Raw genomic sequence first — 12,370 nt, 5'->3', positions numbered from 1 at the left:
CGGTCCGGAGGCTGGGAGTCTGAGATCCCCACGCCCGCGTGGCCACGTTCTGGCGAGGACTCCCCTGGCTTGTGGACAGCGCTCCTCGCTGTGCTCACGGGGCAGGTGCTGTCCGCTGTCCGATCTAAGGGCACTAGCCCCCTCGGCTACCCTCACACTGAGGTTAGGGCTTCCGTGTGGGACCCTGGCGGGCGGGGGGAGGGGTGTGGCCCCCTTCGCCCCGCTGTCCTGCAGCCAGGGACCTGCACTCCACGTGGCGATGGAGGTTTATTTCAGTGGGAGGGAAGGGACGCTGGTGATCTCGGAGCAACGCTTTCCTTACAAACGGCATTCACTGCTGTCCGCCTGGCTGTGGGCGGGTGCGTTTTACACTCGGGCCACCTGGGAAACGCCCGCAGGTGGAGCCGGAAGCTGGTGCTGACTACAGGAGTCCAAGATTCTGAGGGTGTCCAGGGCTGCCCTACGGACCCCAGGATCCGAGTCCAGCTGGAGCTCCTGGAAAGCTGAGAGATCAAACGGGAGGGTCGGGACCCCAGGGGGGAGGCGGCACCCCCGTCCCTGCACACCTGCCCACAGAGGCCCGGGGGGCGGGGGGTCTAGCAGGGACTTCGGGGCTGCAGACACGAGCCCCTGTGTTTGAAGTCTGGAGGCAGCAGGTGCAGCTGTGTGTCCACACACACTTCCCGTGACTTGGCGCTCCCCTTGTGTGACAGGGACAGAAGGATCCCCCAGAACCCAGTCGTCCCCTGGGTCAGCTGAAGGAATCAGGGCGGAAGCACTTTATAGATGTTTGTGAAGGGGAGGGAGCAGAGGCCGGGGAACAGGGAACCACACACACACACTTGTCTTCCCTGGAAAGCCTTCCTTGGGGCTATCCACCTCTCGGTGCCCTGATCACAGCCCCCAACCAGGGGTGAGCTGGGGGTTCCCTTGGCATTTCACTAGGCTCCCCACGACTTACAATTCCGTAACGCCGCGAAGTCCAGCTTTTTCAGGTAACGTTCAGACATCTGCTTCATGATAATCCCTAAATGACAGCCAGAGCAATGCTCACCACCCCGATGGGAGGTCAGCGAGACATCTGGTATTACCTTAGCGAGTGTCAGCTGAGGACGCCTACTTGAGAATCAGGCCGGTGTGCTGCACGGTGGGACAGGAGGCATGGGGGGGGGGGGGGGACTTCACCAGAGCTCTGGCCCTGACACCTATCCCCAGCCCTCCAGACCCCGGGTCTGACCCAGTGGCCCTCAAGGCCCCCCTTGCATCAGGAGACATCTGCCCCTCACCTGCCAAGTTGCAGGAAGCCATCCTGATCCTTGACAAGTGACTTTTAATGTAGGTCATCGTTTCTATCAAGAAACCATAGAGAACAGCGGGCTTTTTCTGCGTCTGCAAGAAACAAGCGATACAGGGCCACGGAGGCTGAGGTCCTGGAGCCGGGCGGCTCACAAGTGTATTCCCACCTGCCTGACATGGGGGTCTGCCCAGGGAGGGCAAGCCCCACTCCAGCGCCACACAGCACATTAGAGCCTGGGCAGCCTCCAGCCCCCGGTCCGTTCCTGTCTGACCCAGAGAAGAGATGGCATTCGCCCAGACCCTGTGCTGGCCGACACAGCGGTCAACAGCCACCGGTGGTGCTTAAGCACCAGAAACGTGACCAGCCTGGATTAACAGCTTTTATATGATTACATGTTGAAATGATAATGATTTGGATCTATTGGGTTAAATAAAATTTATGATTAAATTTGGTTTCATCTCTTTTCATTTTTTTTTTTTTAAGATTTTAGTTATTTATTTTTAGAGAGAGGGGAAGAGAAGGAGAGAGAGGGAGAGAAACACCAATGCATGGTTGTCTCTCACACACCCCCAACTAGGGACCTGGCCCGCAGCCCAGGCATGTGCCCTGACTGGGAATCGAACCAGCAACCCTTTGGTCTACAGGCCAGCGCTCAGTCCACTGAGCCACAGCAGAGGGAGAGATACACCAACTGGTTGTTGCCTCTCACACACCCTTGTAACTGGGGACCTAGCTCACAACCCAGGCATGTGCCCTGACTGGGTAATCGAACCAGCGACCTTTTGGTTCATGGGCTGGCACTTGATCCACTGAGGCACACCAGCCAGGGCTCACTTTTCTTAACACAGGTATTAGAAAACTTAAAAACGGGCATGTGGCCAGCGTTCGTTTCTTTTGCACAGTGCTGGCCTCAACACGTCACATCTAGGAGGTGAGCACAGGGTCATGAGTGGGCCTCTGTGGCAGCCAAGACCCGCGGCCCCAGGCCACTGGGAAGCCACCCCCAAGGTTGGTCACCCTCAGCTTCCTCACCAGGACAGAGCACAGGGTTGTCTGGAGAACGGTCGTCGCGTCTGCCCCACTGGCGTCACTTCGCCCCAAGGAGTCTTCCAGGGCCTTGCAGCCCCAGAAGTGCACACACCGATACATGGTGGCCATGCAGGCCTGGAGGGACAGAGCAGGACAGCAGGAGTCGCATCAGGAGGGACCGGGCTGGCCAGCTGGCACTATCAATAAAGCCAGCGGGCAGCCTGGGAAAGCCTCGGGAAGCTGAAGGGTGGGCTGGTGGGGGGGCACCTGGGACCGGACCCCACCCCCCAGGTAACAGCTGTGTGCATCTTCGTACAAAGCCCCCTGGGGGCAGATGCAGCCCACTTGCCCCCTTAGCAGCAACTCCACGCCCTCCGCAGCCCTGCCTGGGACCTGCCCTTCCGAGAGACTGGACCGTGGGCCTGGCTGGGGTTGGCAGAACCCTGGTGAGCCTTCTCATCCCCCTGATGCCAGGCACCCAGCGCTTGCCGCCCTGAATGCCACATCAACCAGGTCGGTTTGTGGGTCACCCTGAATGGTGACCCACGTCCCCAGCCTGGCCCGTGGCCTCTGGGCTCTCTAGGAGACTGTGGGGCCAGATGGGGAAGGGGGGACAAGCCCGGGGCTGGTGGGGGAGCCCATAGGTAGCTGAACCAGTAGGCCCAGAAAACATCTCCCTTTTGGGGACAGCGGGCCCCTGACCATGGGGCGCAAAGCCGAGAGTGTCTTACTTGGGCTGCGTCGGGGCAGGGGTCCTGGCAGTGCAGCATGAGCGGGACCCAGGCTCTCTTCACTTCCCCCTTGAAGAAGTGCCTCTTGGAAATCCTGACCACCTTGGCCAGCGTGCCGAAGAGCAGGAAGGCTCTGAGACGCAGCGCCTCGTCCTCCTGTGGCCGAGACGTGCAAAGCAGTCCTGAGGCTCAGGGAGCTGGAAGCCTAGCAAAACCCCCGCCGCTCTTCATGGACGCTTTCCAATGCCTCGGCCGCTGCGGAGCCTTCTGGATCATCCATGAGGACGGGGTTCTCCTGCAGGCCTCTGGGACTGGTCATAACTCTTTATCTGTGACCTTGGCCTCCCAGGTGGCGGCTGTGTTGAGCCTGCACTCACATATTGCCCGGCAAAGTCCCCACCCGGCCCATCACAAGTGTCCAAAGAGCTGCAGCTGTGGGCTACAAGGCATTCGAAGGGAAATCTCATCCCCTAAAAGCAGGGAGGAGGGTCCCGTTGGCTTTGGAAGAAGACTTTTGTTTTTTTACAAGATCCCATGATCAGCCAGTCAATACATCAGGGTCAAGTGGGACCTGCCACCCTGTCTGCTCCCCAGAGGCACGGGCAGAACCCCCGCCAGGGCCCGGGTGCAGCGAGTCTCTCCTGGAACTCACATTGTCAAAGAAGGACCTGCACTGCTCAGAGATGGTATTGAAGAAGGAGCCTATGTCCCCTTCCCGGAGCTCAGCCAGGATCTTGGCCAGGGCATCCATGCCCTCAGAGGGCACGCTGCTGCCACCGGGACCCCGCAGGGAGCACAGGCATGTCTCCAGGAGCAGCTTCCGGTACTGCCTCACCTGGTGCGGGGGGCGTGGGGGGCACAGCAGGCCTTCAGCTCCAGGGTTGACCCCTCCCCACCCCCCATGTGATCAGAACATCCCAGCACTGGACACTCAGTCCACTGGGCCCCTGGGTCCAAGGGCGGCCGCAGCACCTTTCTGGGGGTGCCCAGGGCCATGTTGCCGAGGGCACGCAGGGACAGCACCCGGAGGGCCTCATCCTTCTGGCCCACGCCCTGGCCCAGCAGCAGCACAGCCGGCTTCAGCAGCTTCTCCTGGTGCAGAACTGGGTCGCGCATGAACTAGAAAGGAGAACGTTCTGCAGTGACCCCCAACAGAGGCCCCTTTCTCAGCCGCGGGCGGCCGTGTGAGTCTGCTCAGTGCACAGAGTGGTCTCCCTGGGAGCAGGAAGGACTCAACCCAGTGCCCGAGCTCCTGGGGCCCACGCTCGGCCCCTGCGCCTGCTCACTGTGGGGCCCTGGCAAGTCACTCGACCTCTGCGCCTCAGTTTCCACATCTGTTAAATGAGCGTGGCGCCAGCACCGGCCTCACACGGCTGCCACGCAGCCTCAGTAAGGAAGCTGGTGGGAAGTGCCAGGGCGGTGTTCCCCACATGACACAAGATTCATCACTCGCTTCCTCGGTCACCACGACGGAGCAGCACCATGGGCGGCAGCCACGCCCACCGTGTCCGAGCAGAGACGCACAGGAAGCAAGAATTGCCCTCCTCCGGGATTCAGAGTCACTGTGACCCTCATTCTCCACAGGCCAGGACATCAGGCCCACAGGGACCCCTCTGGCACGTGTATGCACGTGTGTGACTGCATGTGCATGTGCACACATGAGGCTTTACACCTCCCTAGGCTGATGTGCGGTCCCCATGGAACACTGGGCATCGCGCTGCCAATAACCCTTCTCCTCAAGGTTTCGGGCCGGTTCCCTGGCTCAGCTTCCAGAAACTTCTCCTCCCCACCAGGCCACCAGGAAGGGGCAGCAAGGGCCGCTCGGGAGAGGTGATCCCATTAGCACCCCAAGTACGCAGAGGGGGCAGCTGACCCTATGGCCATGACGCCCTGCCCCAGCCTTCCTGCCCAGCTATGCCCTCCTGCAAGGCCCTCCCCGGTGCCTCTGTCCCACCAAAAACCCGAGGTGCCCTCCTCTGCCCCTGGGCGTGTGGCGCTCACCATGTCACTAGTCACTGAGCTGCCACACGGCCGCATCTCAGCCCCCCACTGCACAGGGCCCACCCCAAAATTGCTGGGGCAACAAAGGGATGGAGTGAATGAATACACAGATGAGGAGCCCCCCAACAGAGCTGCGGGTCACGCACCCCTCCTCCCCAGCCCGCCCAGCTGGCCACCCCCGCGCCTCACTTCCACGCAGACGGCGGTGCTGCTGATGCGGCAGCTGAGGGCCTCCGAGGCCATGCCCCTGAGCACCAGCTCCGACAGCCTCTGCCTGTGGCCCTCCGTGTACCGGACGCACAGCCTGCGGGGGGAGCACAGCCCACCGGGCGGGCAGGGAGGGTGTCTCAGCTCTAGCCGGGCTGAGCAGCTCTGGGGCTGGGGACCCATGGCTGCAGCTAACACCTCTGGGGCTCCCCCTCCTGGCCAGGGGGCGTCGCTGAAGTACTCACTTTCCGTCACCTTTTTATAAAAAGAATTCTAAAGAGGGCTGCTGGGGAGCGGTCAGGACCTGGGAACCCCCCAATCCCAGCCCCGCTCAGAAGCCCCGTGTGGCCTTGGCCAAGCCCAGCCCACCTCTGACCTCACCTCTCCTGCTCTAGTGCACAAAGCATTGGGAGGAAAGAGTCCCTGTGCCCTCCCTGCTGGCTACCACCATCCTGAAGGGTGAAACACGGGTCCACCTGGCAGTCCCCAGAAGTGAGGCATTCCGCCGTCACCCAGGCCTTCGGCAGGAGGGGGCTCAGCGAGTCCCACCGCCCGCCGCCGCTGGAGCCCGGGTGCCCACCTGGCCAGCTGGCCCGCTCCTTGCAGGAAGGTAGAGCTGCTCTCCAGCAGGGCCCACACGCCCTGCTCTTCCAGGGTTTGCACCAGCCGCTCACTGCTGAGCCTCCTGAACAAAAGCTGCAGGCATCTGATGGTGATCCTGGAAGAAGGGGGACCGTGTCACGGTGTGGCAGCCCGGCTGGCAACACCCACAGCGTCTCAGAGGGGCCAGCACCACACCCAGGTCTGTGACGCGGGGTCCCAACGCCTGCCGGGCCTAGCTCAGGGGGCCAAGGCTGGTCTGCTCCATGCTGGACACGTGGGAGAGAGGGTTGTAAGTAAGATCAGCTTCCAGAAACTTCTCCCCACCAGGAGGGATGATGAGGGCCTCTTGGTGGAGGTGACGTCTAAGGGGCTGCATCCAGCCCAGGCCCTGGAGAGCACCTCTGCAGGTTGATCTCCTCGGGCAGGGTCCCCGTGTGGATGAGTCTCCACGTCTTCAGGACGGGCGACACGGCCTCCCGCCCCTGGCTGCTGCCCAGCTGCATCAGGAGGGTGTAGATGAGGTCTGGAAGGAGGTCCGGGAGCTTGTCGTCCTTGTCTGTCTTCTCAACGAGAAGGTGGATGGTGCAGAGGGTCTGCAGAGAGAAGGCCAGCAGGCGCCAGGGCTCCTACTCAGAGCCCCTGAGGAGCCCCGGGGCCCGCCCCTGTGACTCACCATCAGAGGGTCCACCGCGGCCAGGCGCCAGATGTCCGCCTTGGAGGTGGCGGTGGCCTGGGGGCTGAGCTGTGACTCCAGCCGGCCCATCAGCCCACGCAGCATTGAGCGGGCGAAGGGCTGGTTCTCCACCACAGCCAGCCACACCTCCTTCAGGTGGCTAGCCAGAGACAGGGGACAAGGACTGTGGGCTGCCTGCCATGTCACCTGCCAGGTAAGAGCCTCTTTGGATCCCCAGCAGCCCCCTGAGTAGTGCGTGGACTCTGGAAGCTGACTCTCAGGGCACTGGAATGAGCCGCCAGGTGTTCCTCACCAGAACCCAGGTCCCTGACTCCACGCTCGGCCTCCTTTCTGTGCCCCGACTCACAGTGCCCCTGAGAAAGCCACGGCCCCCTGGCGAGCCCCAGCAGCACGACTGGGTGACCTCGGAAGCCCCCACTAGGCCCACTGTTTGATGACCTATGGACACATGTGGTCACAGCCTCCACGCGCCCGACCTGAGCCAGGCGGGCCCTAGGCACTGGCTGGCGTCACACCCCTCCCACCTGCCGGTACGTCTTAGAGGAAGAGCTCTCTCATCTCCGCTTTTCCAGGGAGGGAGCGAGGACCTGCCGGACTACAGTCTGAAGAGGCTTTCCTAGTCCCCACGCCCAAGACTGCAGCCCGGCTGAGAAGAGAGGGGGACCCTCGACAGGAGGGACCTGGTTACGCGGGCACAGTGAGGGGGGTCCTGGTGGGTTCTAAAGGGACAAAGAGACGAGGCCAACAAGGTCAAATGCAACCAAGAGCTGCGTGCACTGCCTGTTAGAATTCACAGAACCGGGGCCGTGGCTTCCGAAGGCCGTACCTCCCACGGGGGAGGCGGGGACAAGGCGGAGGTGAGCTGGGCATGGTCTGGGCTGCACCGCAGTCCGCGGCCGCTGACCGGGCACCCACCTCTGCATGGGCAGGGGCTGCCTCAGGAGCAACGTGAGGACTGTCTCCTGGTGGTAGTGAGCCAGCAGGAGGACGCCATCGATGAGCCGGCGCCGCACCTCCGGGGGGTCCACCACAGGCAGGTGGCCCAGCACGGCGCCCAGGATCTCAGCCACCTGGGGGGCGGGGGGCGGGGGGCGGGGCTGGGCATCACCAGGGCAGCGTGGCCCTCAGCCTACTGCACACACCCCCTCTGGGGACCCTCGCACAGCTGGACGATGGGGAGGTTGAGCCACCAGCACCCTCCACTGAGCCCCTGGGTCCTTTCCTGAACTTGACCAGGTTTCTGGAGTGGGAGGCAGTGCCCTCTGACAGAGAGCGCACGGGCCCTTGTCCACCATGCGCTGACTGGCCTGGCCACCTTCCTCCACACCTTTCTTTCTCCTTCTAGAACCCTCCTGCCCCCTCCCCTTTGCAGCCAGGGGTTTGGGAGGCGTGGTCGGTGAGTGCAGCTGGGTCCCCGCGGGTCCCTCCAGCCCGGGTGCGCCGGGCAGCCCCAGCCCCAGTTCTGCTACCTTGTCCTCCAGCTCCTTGACCCGCATCTGGAGGAAGGTGCCTATCCAGGTGACCGAGGCCTGGTCATGCTGGAGGTCCACGGCCCCGAGGTTCTCGCAGAGCTTCTGGATGAGCGAGACCACGTCATCACAACTGAACTGCACGCAGGCCACCTAGGACCAGAGAAAGCCATTCCTGGGGTCCCACAGCCAGGTCCCCTGCCCCCACCCAGCCCCCACCCTCCTCGCCGCCTTCCTGACCAGCTCCTCTCTGTCCTGTCTTGGGCCTGCTTGGGTAGTCACTGTCTTCCCAAAGCCTCCTGGGGCTCAGCGGGGCTTCCCAAGGCCTCCCAAGTGCCCCTCCAACCTCCCAGTCCCCATCCCCCGCCGCAGCCCTGCCTTACCCACAGGAATCCTCACCCCAAACCCTCCCCGTCCCTTGCAGCCTTCCCTAAGGACGCGCCCTGGGCCCCCCTCTGTCCTGCCACTCCACAAGCCCCCTCCTCCAGGAAGCCCCTTCTGTCCCCTGAGGCAGAAGTGACCTTGCCCCTCTGCAGCCCCGAAGGCCATACCTCCCACGGGGGCGGCGGGGACAAGGCGGAGGTGAGCTGGGCATGGTCTGGGCTCTGGCACCTTCCGTCACCAGAACGCCCTCAGCCTGCCAGTGTGCCTCAGCCTGTGTGCTGGGCCTTGTGGTCACGACTTTCTGGGGCCCCTCCCCCCTCATTATATCACGTCAGAAGGATGGGAGACCATAGCTGGGGACTGTCCAGCACCTCCTGGGTGCCAGGAACCCCAAGGGGACCTTCTAGAGTTGGGCCATTTAAGGACTGATGGCATGAGATGGACCAAAGGCCGCTGGCGTCGGGACTCCAGGAAGAAGGTGGGGACTGTGTGGCGGGCGGAGCCAGGGCCTGCCCCCAGCAGTGACGCAGGCCCCAGGAGGCCAGTCCAGCAGCCCCCCAACCCGGCTGGCTCCTCACCTCGGCGATCCTGGAGGACACGCTGAGAATCCTCTCTCCTGCCACGCCCTGGAGGTCCTTTCTGCACCGTGCCAGCTCTAGCTCTTTGGGTGCATCCCACGAAGAGCAGGTCTGGCTTGCTGCTGGGGGTCGTTTCAGACGTGGTTGGCAAAGGCAGGAGGCACAGCCACGTGCTACGTCACGGCCGCCTCCTGCCCCGGCTCTCAGGGCACCGGGGCTGTTCAGGGCCCGACCTCACTGCAGCATCGGGACACCCCGTCCCTTCCTGCCTTTGTGCTCCCTGTGCTCCCTGTGCCCCCCACCACCTCTGCACACGGCTCAAACGCCTGCTCCCCAGCAGTCCTCCTGAGATGGACGCCCCAACAGCCACCAAGCCAGAAGCCAACCCTCCTACCCCCCCCCCCGCTGAAGGTCACCACACTGCCACCTCCCCCCAGCCCATCTCGGCCAGTTTTGCTGTGTCCTTGGTATCTGTGAGCTGGCCTTGCCCCAGGGGGCCCTCAGTGCCCAGCACATGCCCACAGTGAGTTACGCTGAACCGATGAGCCTCTCCTTCCAGAAGCTTCATGGCCCTTCAGTGAGCTCTGCACCCCCTCTGCCATCTCTGCCAGTCACCTTGTTTGTCTACACAGACAGGCCATGATGTGCCCCCTGCCCCCAGGACAGCCCCACAGCTGACAGCCCTGGTATCAGCCCTCAGTCCCAGTCTGGAGAGGCTGGTCACCCTGTCCCGCCTTCTGCATACCATGAAGATCCAGCAGGGTGGACAGGACATCTGTTGAGGCCACGCGAGTTCTTTTGTGGGAGTCACAGGTGCGTGGGGCGATGAGTCCCACCAGCGTGCCAAACTGCCCCAGCTTCAGGGGGATCTAAGGGACAGGAGACCCCAAGGGTCACACTCTCTGTCCCCTCATGCACACCTGGTGCTGCCCAGGGGCAGGGTAGTAGGTGGCCGGAGAGGGGAATCTCTGCCCTGAAAGTACCACCCCTCTCTGGGAGGGAGGGGAGATGTCGCTGTCTGTCTGCTGCCAAGTTTCTGCCTCTGAGCCCCCCAGCTGGGCCCCGGAGGCTGAGCAGCCAGGATCCGAAGAGTCTGGCTGACCTCAGCCCAGGTTCTATGTTCAGGCACATGCCTCGTTCCTATAATTGAGCCCTGGGTTCAAATTTGGGCCTCCCCACTTACGAGCTGTGAGACCTGGGCAAGGTACCTAACCTCGGACCCCTGCCTGCCTCGCCTGATAATAAGGGCACCTCCTCCTTCAGGGGGCAGCGTGAGACCTGCATCCAGAAAGCCTGCCTCTGGCCACAAACGTCCCTTAGCACCTGTCCTGGCCTCCACCTCACTTTGCTGGGCCTGCGTCCTGCTCACCTTGTTCTCACTGCGTCCCAGTCCTGAGACCTGAGGCTGGTCCCCACACCCCAGCCCCAGGACACCACTGTCCTCCTGCCTATGCCAACTGTCCCCGAAGACCAGTACGCCCAAGATGGTGGAGCGAGCAAAGGTAGGAAGAGCGGTCCCATCAGGTCATGTCAAGCGATGAACCAACAATGGTGTTCGTCAAACTTTGTAAAATTTGTCATTGTTTGGTAGTTTATTTTCTTGTTTTAAGTGAACATTCGCTTTTCTCACCCACATGGTAGCCATGATTATGTCCTTTTTTTAGAGAGGGTCCTCGCCATGGTACGAGCCTCAAGCCCCATGAAACCCAGATCCATGCAAGCTGTGGCCCACGCTCTCCCTCAGCCCGACCGAGAGCCCCGGGCTGGCCCTCCACGGGGTCTGATGGTCATTCCTGAAGGAAGCAGCATTGTCCTGCGGGACTCTTTAGGGGTCAGAGCCCAGGCTGAGGGACTCCTTAGGGGTCCCCCACACTCACGCAGACGCCGACACTTTGGATGTAGAGCTGCATGAGATGGAGGTGCAGGTTCACAGCCTTCTCCCGCTCCCACTCTCTCTCCGACAAGATCCACTTCTCCAGGAGCTACGGCAGAGCCAAGAATACAGCAGGGGGCCTGGACATCCCAGGGTCAGGCCTTTCCTGGCCAGCTATTGCCCTCCTGCTCCCTCCTGCTCAGAATCTGACCTTCAGTGTTTCTGGGTCGTTCTAGACACTTCTGGTTTTCTCCCCAGGCCCCACCACAAGGGTGATGAGGTCGTGGGCAGAGAGAGCGCTCTCCTGGCATGCTCACCAAGACGGCTCTAGACTAATTAATGTGTTGGGCCTTGCTCCCAATGTGTGCCGGCCCGCAAGAGGGCCAGCAGCGTGGGCCGCCCTGTGCTCCGGGGCCTCCCCAGTAACGGTGCTTAATAACATACAGAGTAGAAATGGGTAGAACTGAAAGGAGAAATAAATACACCACAATGATAGATTTCAGTACTGCTCTCTCAGTAACTAAGAGGACAAGAGGACAGAAAATCAGGGAGGATCCAGGAAACTTGAACCACACTTGCCAACCAACTTGGCCTGATATTTAGGAACACCCCACCCGACACGGCAGAATTCTTCCCGAGTACACACGGAGCGGTCACCAAAGACAGACCACACCTGGCCAACACAGTAAAGGGTGTGAATCACACAACGCATGTCCTCCGACTACAAGAGTAGGAATCAAATGCAGAAGGACCTCCGGAAAAGTCCTCAACTGTTTGGAAATTTGTAGAAAACCCGTGGGTCAAAAGAGAAATGAATGTGTATATTGAACGGAAATAAAGTTAGGATGCAACGTATCGGTGTCTGTGGGGTGCAGCCTCCCAAGAACAAAGCCTACGAACCCATACAGTCTGCTTCTGATTTCCAGACTTATTACAACATTGCAGCCATTGGGACAAGATGGCACCGGTGTGAAAACAGACAAGCACATGAAGGGAGCAGAATCCACGGTCAGCAATAGAGCCACCCATACGTGGTCAACTGACTTTTGGCGAAGGTGCGAAGGTAATTCATTCAATGGAGAAAAGATAGTCTTTTCAACAAATGATGCTGGAGCAATGGGTTATCCCTGCGCAAAAAATACAAAAATTAACTAAACTCTGATCCATACCTCACTCCATATACAATGGTTAACTCTAAATAGATCACAGACTTCATTGTAAAGCCTGAAACTATACCATTTTAGAAGAAAATATTTGTGATCTTGGGTTAGGCAAAGATTTCTTAGCTAGGGCAGCAAAACCATGATCCATAAAAGAAAAAATAATGATAAATTAGACTTCATCAAAATGTAGAACTTCTACTCTTCAAAAGAGACCAAGAAATTAATGAAAAGACAAGTCACGGATTGAGAAAAAATATTTGCAAATTACATAACTGATAAAGGACTTGTATCTAGAAAATATAAAACCTCTGAAAACCCAACAATAAGAAAGCCAACAACCT

General features: G+C 60.5%; 1 protein-coding gene across 1 annotated transcript in view; it reads right to left on the bottom strand.

Moving 5' to 3' along the window:
• Positions 1-366: 366 nt before the first annotated feature.
• MROH2A (maestro heat like repeat family member 2A) overlaps positions 367-12,370 on the bottom strand; it is a 38,749-nt gene continuing 26,745 nt past the window's right edge. Inside the window, exons 26-41 of the mRNA XM_090288500.1 lie at positions 10,871-10,975; positions 9,739-9,862; positions 8,994-9,112; positions 8,032-8,184; positions 7,478-7,632; positions 6,542-6,701; positions 6,268-6,461; positions 5,846-5,983; positions 5,248-5,362; positions 4,030-4,176; positions 3,710-3,892; positions 3,058-3,213; positions 2,330-2,461; positions 1,287-1,389; positions 962-1,027; positions 367-503 (exon numbers count right to left, since the gene is read on the bottom strand). Coding sequence (XP_090144626.1) covers positions 367-503; positions 962-1,027; positions 1,287-1,389; positions 2,330-2,461; positions 3,058-3,213; positions 3,710-3,892; positions 4,030-4,176; positions 5,248-5,362; positions 5,846-5,983; positions 6,268-6,461; positions 6,542-6,701; positions 7,478-7,632; positions 8,032-8,184; positions 8,994-9,112; positions 9,739-9,862; positions 10,871-10,975 — 2,187 coding nt within the window. The remainder of the gene's footprint in view (positions 504-961; positions 1,028-1,286; positions 1,390-2,329; positions 2,462-3,057; positions 3,214-3,709; positions 3,893-4,029; positions 4,177-5,247; positions 5,363-5,845; positions 5,984-6,267; positions 6,462-6,541; positions 6,702-7,477; positions 7,633-8,031; positions 8,185-8,993; positions 9,113-9,738; positions 9,863-10,870; positions 10,976-12,370) is intronic.

This window comes from Furipterus horrens, unplaced genomic scaffold (assembly GCF_987537825.1).
Source record: "Furipterus horrens unplaced genomic scaffold, mFurHor1.1.pri manual_scaffold_1, whole genome shotgun sequence".
Classification (NCBI taxonomy): domain Eukaryota; kingdom Metazoa; phylum Chordata; class Mammalia; order Chiroptera; family Furipteridae; genus Furipterus; species Furipterus horrens.
This window is presented reverse-complemented; position numbering and strand designations above follow the sequence as displayed.